We start from the raw sequence: 18163 nt of genomic DNA, 5'->3' as shown, positions 1-18163 counted from the left end.
AATTCGAGCTGAGATATAGAGAGAAAGCAGGCAAACTCAAAAAGATGCCATGTAGCTGCCGAAGGAGAAAGATGCCTGAATGCCAGAACATTGCCAATAGGTCACAGACTCACGGTAAGAACAGATTAATATTACTTGGCTTTATTAAGATGTTAGAGTTAACCAGGAATATGCTGGGGTCATTGGCCGAACAGTACTGTAATTAATGTGGTTTCTGTGTGATTATTCGGGTCAGAGTTACTAAACATGATAAGTTTCCTAGAGTGTATACTGTAAACTGAACACACTCCTGCTGTCACCACACTTTCTCCCATTATGAACCTCAAACACGAGCCCTTTAAACATCAGTACTCTGCCATAGAGATCTGCCTGCATTTTCATGATATGAAACATAGAGTCCATGTATGCATAATCAAGATCCTACCTTGAAAGAAATTCTTCAAGGCAAGTATCTTTCTGATATGGGTTGATTTGGATTACTGGGTTTATCTCAAATTGTATCAATCTTTGAAATTATCCATTTAACATGTTCATTTCTCGTGTGTGTGTGAGTGTGTGTGTGTGTGTGTGTGTGTGTGTGTGTGTGTGTTGTCCACATGAGCTACTGTGTAACAAATGTGTGGAGTGCTCACAGAGGCCAAATCTGGGCATCAGGTCTCTGGAGTCTGGAATTAAGAGAGACTGAAAACCATCATGAGGTGCTCTGAATTCGACCTGGGGACTCTGCGAGAAAATCAAGTGTTCTTGTCTAAGAAGCCATCTCATCACACCCAAGTTGAGTACACATAATGCAAACAACATAACCTTAGCCTCTCTATTGCTGCAAAGACTTGACTGTCTACGAACATCACATGTTTTTCACCCATGGAAACACTGTTGGACACCACGCCTGGTTCCCTGATGTACTGTAGACAGTGCTGCAATCAACACTGACGGGCAAGTGCCTCTCTAATGTCCCGAGTTCTTTGGGAAGGTGCACATGAACCATGGGGTGGGCCAGATGCAGGCTTTGGTGGTCCCGGAACACTGACAGCCAGTCAGGATGGAAAACGTCCAATCCCCAGCAGAAGTAGATAGCATTCCTCAATGTGAATTCCCATTAGCAGCATTGGTCACTTTTTCCAGTCGGCCTTGAATGGCATCCACTGGAGGTTCACTATGCATTTCCCTGATTCCTCCTGAATCAGAACATTTGGATGTACTCACCCTCAGTTTTTCCAAAATCTGTGAGAACAGTCTTTTTCTATCCCCTTTAATACCTGTGTTGTCTTCTTTCTTATGATTTACTTATTTAATTCTAAATCATCGAGATATTAGTCTTCTAACTGAGCTATCAGTAGCAAAGATTTCACTTGGTTTTCAAGAAAAAACCCTCAAATAATGGCTTCTCTTGCTGGCAAAGAATCCTTTACTTCCCTGAGCAACCATTGATCAACTGACATTTGATGGCCTGATATTTTCCTCCATCCTGACCTGTCCCTGCATCTTAACCTCCTTGCACTATTCTGTGCTCTAACTATTTCAGAGTTTGTAACACATTGTCCTCTGAGGCATATGGCATTAACCTTGTATCGGGTGACACATAAGAAATAGAATTAATTTATTTATAAGTTTAGTTTCTTGAGACAATGTTTCTCTTCATATCACTGAATATTTGGGAACTGACCTCACTAATCAGGCTAGCCTTGAAATCACAAAGATCTGCCTGACACTGCCTTTGTAATGCCTTTGCCTGTGTCCCTGCCTCAAGAGTGCTGGGACTAAAGGAATGCACCAAAATCACAGGTGAAAGCACCTTCCTTTCTGTATATGTGGGTCACCGATTTCCCCACCATGATTATGTGAGGATGTATGTTAGCAACAGTACATTTTTGATAGCTACCAAAAGTCACAGAGGCTGAACTGCTTGCGCTTACAACTGTAATTCCACACAGATTCATTGTTCTGAAAAATTGCTACTCGCTACTCAAGCAGAGATCATAGGAACGCCTTCCCCATCACTATAACGGCCTAAGTGGAGAGGGCACAGAAGGAGGGGAGCATCTCACTTACCAGTGACTAACTTCTTCCTTGACTCTTTTTCAGTGTTGGAGAAGGGGGTGTCCCTGGGACTGACACCTCAGGACAGACAGTCCATCAGTTGCAGTCCACAATATTGCTAGTATTCCACCCTGCATTCACAGATGAGGATGCCACCTGTTGATAGGGACAGGTCATTGACTGCCCCCATCCAAAGGTCTCCAGAATTCCTGTTCTTGCCAACAGCTCCCAACCTAGGGGGGGGGGGGGAAGGAAAACAATGTGAATGAGATGACAGCCAATCTATCAATGCTTAAGGATCCCTTAAAGGCACACAGGAAACCTAGTCCAATCACTTCTCTCTTTAGCACACCCCAACTTGCAGCACACACTGTGCTTTACTGACACTAACACCCTGAGGCAGAAGCTTGCAGTTGATCATAGCTCCTTGAGAAGAAGCACCTTTGGCCATCATGAGCCTGGGACATGCACACTGTGATGGTCTCCAGCATAGACTTTGCTGACATGACTACACCGGGGCCAGATATTCACCTTCCACAATTTTTCAAATAACTCAATGTATTAAACATGTTCAGAGATGCACAGCATCCTTATCCAAAGACTCCATAGTCATCAGGAGGGAATAAGCTGGGGCTCATGAGCAAGACAAAACCAAGAGGGCCAGAGAAAACAGCTTCAAGAAAACAGAGGATCTGAAGCAGTTTAGGAAGAGTCAAGTCAGAAGAGAAGCACACCATCCCAGGACCAAAAGGAGGAGGAATCCACCTGTGCTCAGCCACCACAGCTTCAAGAAGCCTCGAACCCACCCCAGCATGCACACGCGGGAGTCCGGGAAGGGCTTTCACCTCTTGTGGGGGAAGTGAGAGAAGAAAACTGGCCTCCCCTGAAATTTGTCAGCTATTCCTGCTACTCTGTACTCTATTATTACAAGAGTTTATTGAACTTTGATCTCTGGGGGAGTGGCATTGAATATTCGCAGGGTGACATTTATTCACTTTCTTTTAGTTCCTTGAGAGAGAGTTCTCTCCAAAGCGCTCTATGTCCTGGTAATAACATCATAGACCAGGTTAGCCTTGAACTCAGTGATCTGCTAGACTCTGCCTCTGCCGCTTCCTCTGTCTTTTGAGTCCCTGCCTCAAGAGTGCTGGAACTAAAAATATGCTTCAACAATCCAGGTAGAATCAAGATTCTTTCTGTACATGTGGATCACCAGGTTTCCCAGCATGATTTGATGAAGAGTCCACGTGTAGGCCAAGGCAATTCTTGCTGCTGACCTAAAATCACAAGAGACTTTACTGAATGTATTGACTTAGCTGCATGGATTTACAACTGCAACTCAACTCAGATTCTTTTTTCTGACAGTACCTTTGTTTCCCTTGTAGGCTGGACTTCTGACAATGCCTATCTACTTCCAGATAGTACAACATCTGGATTTGACTCAAGGAATGTATTCAACCTGTCCCTAGATATTTATGGTGTTTGTATTTTCTCAATATGCAATCCCCAGCTACTGTGTAGACACAATACTGTCCATTCTAACAAAGCCTATGTGCTGTCAAGAGTCACTGGTCTAGATAAGTATAACAAAGCCAGCAGGAAAGGATCCCACAACCTGTATCCAAGCATCCTGATAGGGGCACGATTGACTACAAGAGAATGAAGGAGAGCAATAGTTTAGGGAGGTACCTTGTTTGATCACTCTTTCTGTGTTTTTTAACTACAGAACTTGGGACTCCATGAGTCTACTGGGCTTCACTGTACTCCTCAGAAAAACAGAAAGGCATTTGAATGGATATACATTCATGTTAAGATTATTATTTTAATCTTTATGTTTTCAAATTAAGTGTCTTGTAGAATAACACTTGTTGAACAAAGCTCAGGAATTATTTTACATATTAAAGCATTTAACAAAAAGATGTACTGAATTCTTCTCATGGACTTTAAGTCTCACTGTACTATTTATTCAATGAACAGATTTTATTCTGTATATTGTCTACTGACAACAGCACTCAGTTCCCACTACCTGGCCATTCCTTAGCTCTCGCCAAATATCTTAGGAAATGTTCTTCTGCTTTATAGGACTGCTTACAATTTCATGAATGTCTATAGGTAGAGATGTGTCACCAAGGATCCACATAGTGAGACAGGATAAGAAGATGTTTCTGTGGGACTGGATACATTTGGTACAATATAATTATCTCGAGTTCCAAGGATTCTCCTGCAATCACCTTGACTGCATTCATTGTTTCTACTGTAATGAGTTCCACTGTGTGCAACATCACGTATTTCTTATCATTTGCTCTGCTACTGGACACCAAGTTCAGGCCCTAACACAGGTATCCTCATCCTGAACAAACTGCAATATACAGCAATGTGCAGAGCAATAATCCATCCAACGCCTTGGAACAGCATGGACAGGAGGAGTGGTAGACCTGCTTTGGTGTTTAAAGACACTGTATATTGAAATACACAGAGGGTACAATACTTCACCTTACACCCACCAACTGATTTGCTGCTCCTACGGAAGCAATACTTGCAAGTCCCCAACTTTCAGATAACCCCCCACTTCTTATATTCTGTACCATCTAGAAAGATCAAGTCCAACTGATCTTAGCTAAAATATCTCAATGGGATAGTCATTTTATTATGGGGTAAAATACCAGGCTACACTACTCTACCTGAGTGCATTAGCTCTTACATACAAACCACTGCACTCCTGCTTGCATCACAGTCCCTGATATTTGGATGGACTGCATTCTGCATGATCCATTTTGGCATAAGAGGCAATCATCTCACCACAACAGCAGCCACAGCCACTTAGTATCAGCAGCCAAAACTTTTACAGTTTTTCCATCAGCACCAAAAGCACACAGAAAAGGAAGTCGAGAAAGGAGACAGACTGGAGCAGTTCCATCTACACCTGCAGCTGCAATAATCACACGCAGAAGCACAAAGGTTTAGAAGGGAAATGCAAAGGCCTATCCTTTCCCTTCAATAAAACAGTAGGAGTTCCCTTCCCACTGTGACCTGTGATCCTCTGAGCCACAGGAGATTCTGTTGTACATCACGGCACAACAGAGGGGTGGGAGGAGGGGGAGAAGAGTGGGAGGAGGGGGACAAGAGTGGGAGGAGGGGGAGGGAAAGGGGAGGCTGGGAGGAGGTGGAAATTTGTTTTTTTTCTTTCTTTATTCTTCTTTTATCAATAAAAAATGTTAAAAAAAATTCCCTTCTATGAAAGCCAGCCTGCTAGCAGAAAGGGAGGTTACAGTTCAGTCCAAGTCTGACTTCTAGATATCCTACAACTGAAACAGAGGGACAATCATCTACTTCTTACTCATACCAAATAAAAGGATCCAAAGAGCTTCATCTTTTGGGAGGTCTTGAAGAGTTTCTTGACCAGCATCTCCTGAGTCTTAAGATCATTTCTGGGACATAGAATATAGCAGGCATATGGCTTCAGTGAGTGCCATATTCCACTCATTCAGGGTCCCATTTCTCAACTTCTCTAACTTACTTTTGCTCTCTTTGGAGATGCTATCCATAATTTTCAGGCACTGTGACGATACCATGGTACCACCGACGATAAGAAATGTTTCGTACACATGTGAGCAGTCTCTGCCTGTCCCGGTGCCCTCGCCTGAGGCCTTTACTCTGGGCTTTTGGTGCCTCCCAGAGCTCGGGGCCTTCCCCGGGACAAGGTTGGGACCAACAACCTGTGACCGCCCCCACGTGTTCAATGCGGCCATCTGGAACCAAGAGCGACTAATTCGTGAGTTCACCTGGGTTGGATAGCCTTCCCATTAAGCCCAGAGAGCTCCCGCTCTCTTTGGTGCCTCCTGGGTAAGGTTGCCGATTCCTCCCCCCTCCGCCCGGCCTTCCACCCTCGGCTAGACCTGTTTTTTTATCCGCGCCTGGGAGCTCGGAGCTCCCAGTTCTATCTTTTTCTGTTTTCTTTCTGATCTCTTTTCTGTCCTCTTTACGGGCTCCATACATGGCGAGCGCCTCTCGGCTGCAACAGGCAGCCCCCAAAGGCTTAAGTGCCTCCTCCTAGCCGGGATTGTTCCCCATCAGAAGCTAGGTTCGGGTCAGTTAGGCTATAGCAAGGCCCCCTGGTTGCTCGGACGCCTGTAATTAGGGCTGCTTTGTTCGTGGCACCTCCGTGTGCCTTCTGCGGATAGTTTCACGGTTCTAGCCATGGGTGCTAAGACTTCTAAAATGGTTCCCCTCGCCTCCCCATTGGGGCAGCTGCTGGAAGCTCTGAAACCTCATGCCCTAATTCCCTCCGTGAAGTTATATACATTAATCCGTCTTTATTCTAAAACTTGGCCAAAGTACAATTTACAGGGTTCCTTCAGGTGGCCTTCTCAGGGTTCATTTGACCCCGATATTTTACAGGAATTGGCTAACTTCTGTCACCGTTCGGCTAAATGGAAAGAAATGATGTACATTATGGCATTTTTCTACATGGCCATTAAGATTGACCCCTCCGTTGCCTCTCACTGTTCACCTGCACACATGTTCTTATCAATGCCATCCCTACAGGAACCCTCTGCTCCTGCCATGGATCCTGCGGACATACCTCCAGCCCCCTCCCCCCAGGCCTCGAGGGGCCACTCGCTCTCGCTCTCCCCAGTCGAGTGACAGCAACAGCTCACCCATTCCTCTTTCCTCCAAGGTCTCTTCTAGGCACAGGTAGGACACACCTAACACCTCTAAACTTTCCCCTTCCAGATGCCCAAAAAGTCCCATTCCAGATCTGCAAGGACTTCGCATAGCCCCTCCTATAGAGTCCCTCATACATATTCGTCCAACAGGTCACACAAGCAGCTGGAGGCTTCCCACTGCCACAGGTCACACAGGCAGCCAAAAGCATCTTCGGACTCCTCTCAGTCTCCTCTCCACCCTACTCCACCCCCTCTATCTTCCAAAGCCCCTCTAGGCTCCCGGTGTCACTGATCACCATTCTCCCATTGTTAAAACACCCACACCTAAGGATATCAGGTTCCTAAAAGCCACAGTGGACCCCTGTCAGATCTGCCAAAAGATAATGGCCCAGAGTTTACTTCCCAGATTTCTCAAAATCTGCCTAGGGCACTTGTGATCCCCTGGAACTTCCACACACTGTACCACCCTCAGTCTTCAGGTAAGGTAGAATGGACTAACTGCTCTTTAAAGGAAGCTCTCGTTAAGATGTCACAGGAACTCCACCTCGACTGGGTAAGGCTTCTGTCCCTTGCTCTTCTCAGGCTTCGGGCTCTCCCAAAGGGCCCCCTTTTCATTTCACCCTTGGAACTCATGTATGGGCAGCCGGTTTTAACCCCCGGCCTCTCATCGGGAACCTCTCTCCTTCCTGATCACCTGCTCACTCCCCTCCTTTTCCACTTACCTTCACTACTGTGGGACTTCACAGATCACTCATTACCTCAACCATGTGCTAATACATGTCCACCGCCGGTGAAAATAGGAGATAAGGTATTACTCTCACCTCCAGGCCAACGTCCCTCACCTCTTTCCCCTAAATGGTAGGGTCCTTTCAGAGTAATTCTTCTAACCCCCACAGCTGCCAAGCTTGAAGGAATTCCCTATTGGATTCACCTGTCACATCTTAAACTGTTCATCTCCATGGCTCAAGATAATCCTTCATACACGGTAACTCAGACAGGACCTTGTTCTCTTAAGTTCCAAAGGATACCAGGTTCAGCCCCCTCGACTCCAGTCTAAGGGAAATGGTGGTCCCATCTGTCACTTAATCCTCCTGTGTTAACACACCCTCCTTTTTAAATTCCTAAATAACCATCCAGCTGTCGTTACAGATATCATCATCAAATACGGAGTCAAGGGCTCAGGCGGTAAGCAGATTCTTAACAAAGTTCCTTGACATAATAGGTCAGTCGCTGACTGCAGCAGTGACCCCTGAAATGTTAAGGAATATACGGTCAAAATCTATTTTCTTTTAAGACACTTTCTTTACGCTCTAGGAAGCCAGCCCGACCCACCTAAACAAATCAAACACAAAGCGGATCATTAACGGAATAAGTATCATTTAATTTTTTTTTATCATTCTTAACCCCAGACCTCCGAAAACTCCTCCACCCCAAATTTCCCCTTTAATTTTCCAAACTTCCTCCCAAACCTCCTCTCCCCTTTAATTTTTTTCTCTCTAATAATGCGACTTTTGTCTTCCAGCAACTAAACTATGACCCAGATACTCAGGAGGAGCCAGACAGATGTGATTTCTTCAATCAGCCACCTTAAAAAGCCAGCAAACAGGACATTACCAACAGGACATCGCCAGAAAAATCCGACACTCCCTGGATCCCTCGACGCCCAAAGGACATCGTCAGAATAATTGGACACTCCCTGGATCCCTCGACGCCCAAAGCCAGCAGGAAGCAGTCATGAGAGACCGGGCTACGCCCCCTTTCCCTACCCTTTAAGACCCCCCACAATTTTTTTTAATAAAACCAAAAGGGTGAAATGTTGTTCCTTTTGCAGACTACAGCTCCCAGCATCCCCCTGGACTGGAAGCCGCAAAGGTGCAGGGCATTTCTCCCAGATGCCCGTGTGTGCCCCGTTAAAAACAGGGGTTACCACGAGCTCTCTCTCTCTCTCTCTGCCCCTCTCTCCTTTCGTCTCTGCACACCTGTCCCTTACTTGTTGTTACCCCAACATTAAAGTGCACCCACGTGGGACTGCCGCGTGTCTGTGTCCTCGTCCTAACCCCGCATCGCCGTGTGTCTCGCGTAACATCTCCACTCTCTAATCCCACAGACAGACAAACAAGACAAAAAAGAATAACAGAAGCAACAAGAAGACAAGTGTCTTAGAGTTCATCAACATGCACGCAGCACACCGAGCCCTGACCTTGCACATAGTCACAAAGGAACTCTTTGATCTCTTCCTTGGGTCATGGACAGATGCTCATGGCACAAAAGCCAGATGGACTGGAATGGCCTATCACCTGAGTTCCCTCAACAGCAGTTCTCCCTCCTGCCCGAGACTACTCACTGTATGTAAGTGTAGGCTGATGGGACACTTTCTGTTGGAAGGTGACCCATTATATGTACATTATACACTGCTTCATCAGTGAACCTTATAAGAGCACTGCCATGATAGCCTAGGCTAAACGCCATAGGAAGTGGCACGTCCATGCCATGATTGACTCTTTCAGTAGCCCACACCCCAGCCTCCAAGGCTACTGTTGGTCTCCTGGCATCTTCTCCAACCAATCCCATCTTCTAGTTAGGAATCGAGCCTTCCCATTGGCTGTTGCCTCATTTATGACATCATTCTCCCTCCAACCCTACCAGCACCTGGTAGAATCTTGGTGTTTCCATGGTGATGACTGTAAACAAATTTGGATCATCACAGGTCCAGGTGACCAGTGACCAGTGAGTGCTGTCTGATACTGGACACACTTGCCACTGAGGTCAGCTGATCAGACAAAGCCGACCGATTATCTTGCTCCATTGTTCTTTGGATTGCTGATCCTCTCCCCTTGACCATGTCAGGTAAGGATAGAGACTTTAAAACATGTGATCTTCTCCACTGACTTTTACTATACTAGTAAATCTTTACTGAATGTGGATACTATTGATGTTGATATAGATATCTAAATTTGAATGTCACATTTAGCTTTGGTTCTTACTAAGTATGTGATTTTAGACAGAAAGTTTATTCTCAAGTGTTTTCCATCCACCTCAAGGAGTGAACAGTGTCACTATGCTTGGGGTCTGTACTGTTGGGTTTTCAGAGGAAAGTGAACAGGGAATAAAATCAGGCCCTTTTGGATGGTATTAAACTACAGAGACACGGGAACATGAACAAGGCGCTCAGAGATCTAGCACTCCACACCACTGATGAGACAGTCTCCCCCCACTACTGTTTCCAGTCTTAGTTTAAAATTCAGGGCGACTCTAACAGTATTGGTCACACCACGGATGGTGGCACACAACTATAATCACAACATAGAGAGAACTGGGTGGTATGGAGGACAGTTCAAGTCTAACATGCTCTACACTGGCCTCTCTCTACACTCACCAAATGAATATTGACTATGGACAAAATGACGACTGCCATGGTGTGCAGTTACTTGGACTTCCCTGGATTAAACATGGAGAGTGGAAGAGAATAAGAGGACTGTGGAATCTAAGAAGGCAGTTGTTGTACTGAAAGAAATATTGATGGTGTTGCTGGAAGGACAGACCCACAGGAAGTCAGGGAAGGGGGCAAACACAGTACGGGTCTAGAAAGTATATAAATATAAGAAGGCACACTGCAGAGGGGACCCAGGTGGTCAACAATGGTAGTTTAGAACACAATGTTGAAGACGACCACAGAGTATAATCAAAGCAGACAAGGCATTGTCATTTCTCAAGCCATATTTAACCCAACGTACTGTTCAGATTAGTCTGTACAAAGGTTCCCTGGCACATATAGAAAGAATATCCTGATCTGGTCCCTGGCTCTTACACTCCATCCAGACCACTTTCTGCCCAGTTCCCCATGTCTCATGTGCACTGGTGGTGTTGGATTGGATCAACTGGGGCTGCGAAGTCCAGTCAGTTAGAGTCTGACCATGGCAACTGACACGCTGTTGTGAGGGGGAATTCTCACAAGGATTCCCCCTTAGAAGAGATATAAAAATTAACAGTTACTGAGGAGCAGTTAAGAAAACAATTTAATCAACAGATAGTAAATTGAGAAGCAATCATATTCAGAGATGATCCCCATAAAACATTAGCAGTCTCAAGAGGACACACTAAACTGGTGCAAACAAGAAGAAATGTTGTCAGTAGGCTGTATTTCTGAAATCATATTTGAATAATGCTTAAAAGTTATAAAATTATAAGAGATCCTCATTTGTACAAGAAATGCAAGGGAAAAAAAGAGAGAGGAGAAAGGAATAATTACCTAAATTCCTTACACATTTGTTAAACATCATTTCAGAAAAAAACTCAATAAAATAGAGATTGGCCTGGTGGTCATGGCAGGGGCTCCAGCACCAGCACTTTAGAGGCAGAAGCAGACCTGTCTGTGTGATTTCAAAGCCAGACTGATCAACGTAGAGTGAGTTTAGGTCACTCTATACTGTAAGATCTGCAGTGAACAGGACAAAGTTCCAGGTATGGAATATGCCTATGGGTCTCTTCCCAATAATAACCTCTGTTGTAGAATGTATTTGCGAGGAAGTGTCCCAACAGGCATTATTATATTACAATCAGGAAAAAGAAGCATCGTGTCTAGATCTGAGTGAGGATTAAGGCAGATTGACCAGGATTTCCATGCCCACACAGGAGAAAGCAGAAAGTTCATCTAGTGATTGTCATCCTACATAGCACCACCGATCGATCTTAACCCATTTGCTTGGGATATGTAAGGGAACATAGGTGCTAGACTCTCCCACTCAGTACAACCTGGAGATAACACAGTCCCTCCCAGGGGATAGAAAGCTTCCATCTCAAATTTGTCCAACTCTCTCTTGCTTCCTACAGAAAATTGCCAAAGTGTACCTGTCACTGGGACAGAATGTGCTCTGCAGCCCTCTGTGCCTGTGCTGAGGAACGCCACACCCTCAGCAGGAAGTGTGTGCAATTTCTATGGGGTCTGTACCCCAGCTGTGAGCTCAGCATGGCTCCTGTCATCAGACTCCAGCACATGCTGCCAGCAGCTCACGGACAGTGCCTGTCTTTACCAACGAGCTGGCACGACCATGCTGACTAAGCCAACTGACCAGAACCAGATCTCTACTTCGACATTTTTCTATCCAAGTGTTCTCCACTGGGATCTCAGAGAAAGCACCACCAGAAGGGAAGCTCCATTCCTGGATGCCCCTTTAACTGTCATTGACCAGAATACCACCCCCTCATCTCGGTCTATAACAGCCCAGTGTGATAATACTTTCCATATCAATGCATTACCGCCATCCTATCCAACACTCTCTGCCTGCCTTGTACAGGCAACACCATCAAATGGACCAGATCAACGATATATCCTGGCACCTTGCTACCTGCATGGAAGTCAGGTCTATTACATTGACCAGAACAGCCTGGGTCCTCCGATGGCTGAAGAATCCTGGCAGTGCCAGCAGGCCTATGGCTCTGTGTCCTGCTCTGGGAATCAGGCTTCCTCTCTGCACCCAGAGATGGTGATGGCACTACAGGACATTCATCCAAGGAACATCCAAACACCTTTCTCCACCTCTCCCATCTACTGGCCCTCATCTGCTCAAACCATGCCAGACACCAGTCTTCAAGGTGAGTAAAGCCAGGAGAATTGGTGTGTGATCAGCCCTCAGAGGAGACACAGCTCTACATTTCAGAAGTGGATGTCCACACAGAGGAAGAATGGGAGTCCTGACATGTTGGCTGTGGCTCAGGCTCATTACCCCTATATTCAGTCTCTATAATGAAAAAGAATACAGGAAAGTGAGTGACATCCAACCTTCATTAGACATGTCCAAGGACCACACCACAGGAACGCATTTCACTGCCAAGGCTAATCAGCCCCACGCACCAGCTCACTAAAATCACCTCCTTCCTAATCTGTCTCCAGATTCTAGACGACACCAAGAATTTTTTTCTGTTTTTGTACCACTAAGTTTCCCCGAGTTGAAACTAGCATCTAGAGAAATGGAACCCTGATCTGACCTGGAGGAAGTCTTCTCCCACACTCCTAGTGTCTGCTGTGACATTCTCTAACACTTAAGATGTAGTGACAGTTTGCTCTGACCTGTGTAATATTGATAAGCAGGATTGAAGCATCTTGCCCTATCTGTCTCGCTCAACCTCTCTCTGTCTTTGTCTCTGTCTCTTTTCTTCCTCTAGATCTCTCTTCCACTTTCTCTTTCTCATTTTCTTTTTCTTTCTGAATCTTCAGCAGTGACCCAAGGCCAAGACTATGTAGACATGTTCTCTGTTACAAAGTTGAAGCTAAAAGCTACTACAGTCTTACATTTTCACATCACTAACTAAAATTCTGTGAAACGTGGAGCTTAAGGAATATCAGGGCTTTTGAACCGCTCACCTTTCAGAATTGAGGAACTGATATGGATACCTAAACCCATATAAAAATCCAGGCTTCAAGGCCATATAAGTAATACAATGAACAGAAAGAGACTGGTAGAGATGAGTAAGATTAGGAAATAGTGAGCAACACAACCTGTCTCAGAGCAAACTCCCAAGGCAATGAGAGGCACTGTTCCAAAGGAAAATGGGGGAGACCGGGAAGAACGGACACCAAGGAATTCTGTCACCTCCCCATGATCACTAAGCATGTACACACCACACAATCACAAGAGAAAACATGATCTCACACGGTCATGAGAAACAAATGAGTAGTTACTATGTGTCTCCAAAGAGGGCTGCTTTCCCTGCTCCTCCAGCAGAACTCATAGCAATGCCTGCAACGCTGCTGCAGGATCCTCAGTGCTCAGGTGCACTGAAGGGGGGGTAGCATCTCACTTACCAGGCACTGACTTTGAACTTCCTCTCTTTCAGTGGTGGAGAGGGAGACGACCCTGGGGTTGACACCTTCAGAGCAGACACTGTGTCTGCTGCAGAATCCAGACCTCAGCAATGCCTGCACCCAGGATGCCCATATGACGACAGCACCTGTCAGTGGGGACAGGTCATTAACTGCCCTCATGCACAGTCCTTCTGAATTCCTGGCCCTGCCTCCAGCCCCAAGCCTGGAAAAGACACAGAAGAACAATGCAGATGAAATGAATGCTGAGCAATCAACACCTCTGGATTCCTATGAGCGCACAAAATGTAACCAAGACGCATCACCCCTCCCTTTAGCACACCCCGGCATGCAGCAGCCCTTGAACTACAGTGATGTTGGGAGCCTGAGACAGAAGCTAGCTTCTCAAAATGTCACTTTGGGAAACAATGGCCTTGGTCTGGAAGACCCTGAGGCTCTGCAGAGTGTCATGGAGTCTAGCAATGACTTTACAGACATGACTACTCTGGTGGCAGATATTCACCTTCCCCAACTCTTAAACTCCATCACTGACCTTGACCAAATGGAAGATCACACTGCAAGCCAAACCAAAGACTCCAAAGACATCAGGAGGGATCAGGCCCAGTCACGCACCAGCATCTTTAATGGACAATCTGAACTAGACATCAAGGAAAGCCAGAAAGTCTCTGATGTGTTTCATGGAGCTCTTCAGGCCAGAACCCATCACGAGGATATGCTGAAGGAAGATGATCCTGGAACCATAGACAACATGGCCAACCACGTGCAGAGCAAATCTCAGATATTTGTACCCAAGAGGCCCAGCGTCGCAAGGGCACAGGGGAAAGAAAAGGCCAAGGAGACCAGAGAAAACAGCTCCAAGAAAACAGAGGAGCTGAAGCCATTGAGTCACAGAGTCAAGGCAGAAGAGAAGCCCGCCATCCCCAAGACCAAGAGGAAGAGAAATCCACCCGAGCTCAGCCATGACAGCTTTAAGAAGCCTCGAACTCACCTCGGCATGCACATGCTGGCGTCCGTGCAGGTCTTTCACCCACTGGGGAAGAAGAGTGAGAGGAAAACTGGCGTCTCCTCCTCCCGGGCTCTGCTGAACTTCAGCAGCAACAAAGATCCCAGGACGGGTCCTGATACCACATCACTGCTGGATATGCCACGTGAGGGCCAAAGCCTTGACAAAAGCCCGGGCAAGATTCAGAGACCAGGGAGCAGTGCTCACAAGCGGTGTCCATCTCTGTCCCTGGATGAACTGCCCCCATATGGGAAGGTCAAGTTAGTACCTCTTCCTTTCCCAGTCCTGGACAAGCCTCAAACCAAACCTGTTTCTAGAAAGCTTCTCTCCCTGGCTTCACGCAGGCCCAATGTGGCTTACCCAGTGAGGCCTCACTCCCACTCAGCTCAGCCTCCCACGCTCAAGCCATCCCAACCAGCTCCTGCCAGCACATCACTGATGGCCTCTGACAAGCCAGCTCTGCCAAACGGCACCAGTGCCACACGAGCCAACATAACCAAGCCCATCCAGTCTTGCACTGGGCCTCAGCCGGCTGCCTCTTTGCCTGCACCCTACAGAGCATCATCTCACACTTCACTCCACAGGGAGCCTCTTTCTGCTGCCAGCAACAAGGCCCTCTCATCTCCCAAAGCTAAAATCCAATACCTGCTGCTAGACATCAGTTGCCAACCCATCCCATGGAGGAAAGTGGACATTCCAGGGCCAGTCATCTCACAGCCCATCACTGAAGAGCAGAGGCCAGAGAGGGAGGCCATGAAGAGGCGGGCTCAACAGGAGCGAGAGAATGCTGCCAAGTGTACCTCCCTGGGAAAACCACAGCTTTTCCTTCAGAGGGAGAAAGATATGGAAATTGCAAGATATTATGGCTATGCAGGGTAAGTGCTTCCCAAACCTTTGGGACACAACGCTGTTCATCATACACAGGTAAGATGTAGATACACATAGATATTCATGCATACATGAAGCTTAGAGGCTTAGCCTAATGTGTAGATATGTAGATACATACATAGTAATGCAGAATAATATTTAGATATATGCATATATATGAATGGAAAGACATAGTTTATAAATTTATAAATATTTGAAGACACTATAATTGACTGTAGAAACTTAAGACTGTGATTTTATCCATGAGTATATAGAGAGGGCTTTGATGTCTTCCTTAGAACTTTACTATTATTAATTTATGTTTACTAGTTATGTAATAATACATGTTACGTAGATACAACATATGCTATAAGTCAGTGGTACTACTTATTTAATGTTAAAGCTGTAGCAAAAAGCTCCAGCGGCAATAAGATTATTTTCCTGGACTTTAATTTTCAGGATCCTAGGATGATGTGGAAATCCCCTCTGTATGCTATGAATATGTTTTATTACCATTGGTCCTTAATGAGTAAAGCTGTTTCAGCCAATGACTGAGCAGGTCAAAGCTAGGTAGGAAATTCGAGCTGAGATATAGAGAGAAAGCAGGCAAACTCAAAAAGATGCCATGTAGCTGCCGAAGGAGAAAGATGCCTGAATGCCAGAACATTGCCAATAGGTCACAGACTCACGGTGAGAACAGATTAATATTACTTGGCTTTATTAAGATGTTAGAGTTAACCAGGAATATGCTGGGGTCATTGGCAGAACAGTACTGTAATTAATGTGGTTTCTGTGTGATTATCCGGGTCAGAGTTACTAAACATGGTAGGTTTCCTAGAGTGTATACTGTAAACTGAACACACTCCTGCTGTCACCACACTTTCTCCCATTATGAACCTCAAACACGAGCCCTTTAAACATCAGTACTCTGCCATAGAGATCTGCCTGCATTTTCATGATATGAAACATAGAGTCCATGTATGCATAATCAAGATCCTACCTTGAAAGAAATTCTTCAAGGCAAGTATCTTTCTGATATGGGTTGATTTGGATTACTGGGTTTATCTCAAATTGTATCAATCTTTGAAATTATCCATTTAACATGTTCATTTCTCGTGTGTGTGTGTGTGTGTGTGTGTGTGTGTGTGTGTCGTCCACATGAGCTACTGTGTAACAAATGTGTGGAGTGCTCACAGAGGCCAAATCTGGGCATCAGGTCTCTGGAGTCTGGAATTAAGAGAGACTGAAAACCATCATGAGGTGCTCTGAATTCGACCTGGGGACTCTGCGAGAAAATCAAGTGTTCTTGTCTAAGAAGCCATCTCATCACACCCAAGTTGAGTACACATAATGCAAACAACATAACCTTAGCCTCTCTATTGCTGCAAAGACTTGACTGTCTACGAACATCACATGTTTTTCACCCATGGAAACACTGTTGGACACCATGCCTGGTTCCCTGATGTACTGTAGACAGTGCTGCAATCAACACTGATGGGCAAGTGCCTCTCTAATGTCCCGAGTTCTTTGGGAAGGTGCACATGAACCATGGGGTGGGCCAGATGCAGGCTTTGGTGGTCCCGGAACACTGACAGCCAGTCAGGATGGAAAACGTCCAATCCCCAGCAGAAGTAGATAGCATTCCTCAATGTGAATTCCCATTAGCAGCATTGGTCACTTTTTCCAGTCGGCCTTGAATGGCATCCACTGGAGGTTCACTATGCATTTCCCTGATTCCTCCTGAATCAGAACATTTGGATGTACTCAGCCTCAGTTTTTCAAAAATCTGTGAGAAAAATCTTTTTCTATCCCCTTTAATACCTGTGTTGTCTTCTTTCTTATGATTTACTTATTTAATTCTAAATCATCGAGATATTAATCTTCTAACTGAGCTATCAGTAGCAAAGATTTCACTTGGTTTTCAAGAAAAAACCCTCAAATAATGGCTTCTCTTGCTGGCAAAGAATCCTTTACTTCCCTGAGCAACCATTGATCAACTGACATTTGATGGCCTGATATTTTCCTCCATCCTGACCTGTCCCTGCATCTTAACCTCCTTGCACTATTCTGTGCTCTAACTATTTCAGAGTTTGTAACACATTGTCCTCTGAGGCATATGGCATTAACCTTGTATCGGGTGACACATAAGAAATAGAATTAATTTATTTATAAGTTTAGTTTCTTGAGACAATGTTTCTCTTCATATCACTGAATATTTGGGAACTGACCTCACTAATCAGGCTAGCCTTGAAATCACAAAGATCTGCCTGACACTGCCTTTGTAATGCCTTTGCCTGTGTCCCTGCCTCAAGAGTGCTGGGACTAAAGGAATGCACCAAAATCACAGGTGAAAGCACCTTCCTTTCTGTATATGTGGGTCACCGATTTCCCCACCATGATTATGTGAGGATGTATGTTAGCAACAGTACATTTTTGATAGCTACCAAAAGTCACAGAGGCTGAACTGCTTGCGCTTACAACTGTAATTCCACACAGATTCATTGTTCTGAAAAATTGCTACTCAAACAGAGATCATAGGAACGCCTTCCCCATCACTATAACGGCCTAAGTGGAGAGGGCACAGAAGGAGGGGAGCATCTCACTTACCAGTGACTAACTTCTTCCTTGACTCTTTTTCAGTGTTGGAGAAGGGGGTGTCCCTGGGACTGACACCTCAGGACAGACAGTCCATCAGTTGCAGTCCACAATATTGCTAGTATTCCACCCTGCATTCACAGATGAGGATGCCACCTGTTGATAGGGACAGGT

At 45.5% G+C, this 18163-nt stretch overlaps 2 protein-coding genes across 2 annotated transcripts in view; both read left to right on the top strand.

Annotated features, from left to right (window-relative positions):
* The window catches only part of LOC142836859 (uncharacterized), a 309196-nt gene that overhangs the window by 132618 nt on the left and 158415 nt on the right, over positions 1 to 18163 (top strand).
* On the top strand, positions 5608 to 18152 carry LOC142837118 (uncharacterized protein C2orf78 homolog). The gene is made up of 4 exons (XM_075952093.1): positions 5608 to 5809; positions 11535 to 12296; positions 13533 to 15402; positions 18035 to 18152. The coding sequence occupies exons 1-4, from the start codon at positions 5608 to 5610 to the stop codon at positions 18150 to 18152; spliced, it is 2952 nt and encodes a 983-aa protein (XP_075808208.1).

Source organism: Microtus pennsylvanicus, chromosome 17, assembly GCF_037038515.1.
Source record: "Microtus pennsylvanicus isolate mMicPen1 chromosome 17, mMicPen1.hap1, whole genome shotgun sequence".
In the NCBI taxonomy this organism is placed as follows: Eukaryota; Metazoa; Chordata; class Mammalia; order Rodentia; family Cricetidae; genus Microtus; species Microtus pennsylvanicus.
This window is presented reverse-complemented; position numbering and strand designations above follow the sequence as displayed.

Coding starts and splice junctions, on each gene's coding strand:
- LOC142837118 (XM_075952093.1), top strand. CDS start 5,608: ATGGTACCACCGACGATAAGAAATGTTTCGTACACATGTGAGCAGTCT. Junction 5,810..11,534: donor GAACCAAGAGCGACTAATTC/GTGAGTTCACCT, acceptor TGCTTCCTACAG/AAAATTGCCAAAGTGTACCT. Junction 15,403..18,034: donor AGATATTATGGCTATGCAGG/GTAAGTGCTTCC, acceptor ACTCTTTTTCAG/TGTTGGAGAAGGGGGTGTCC.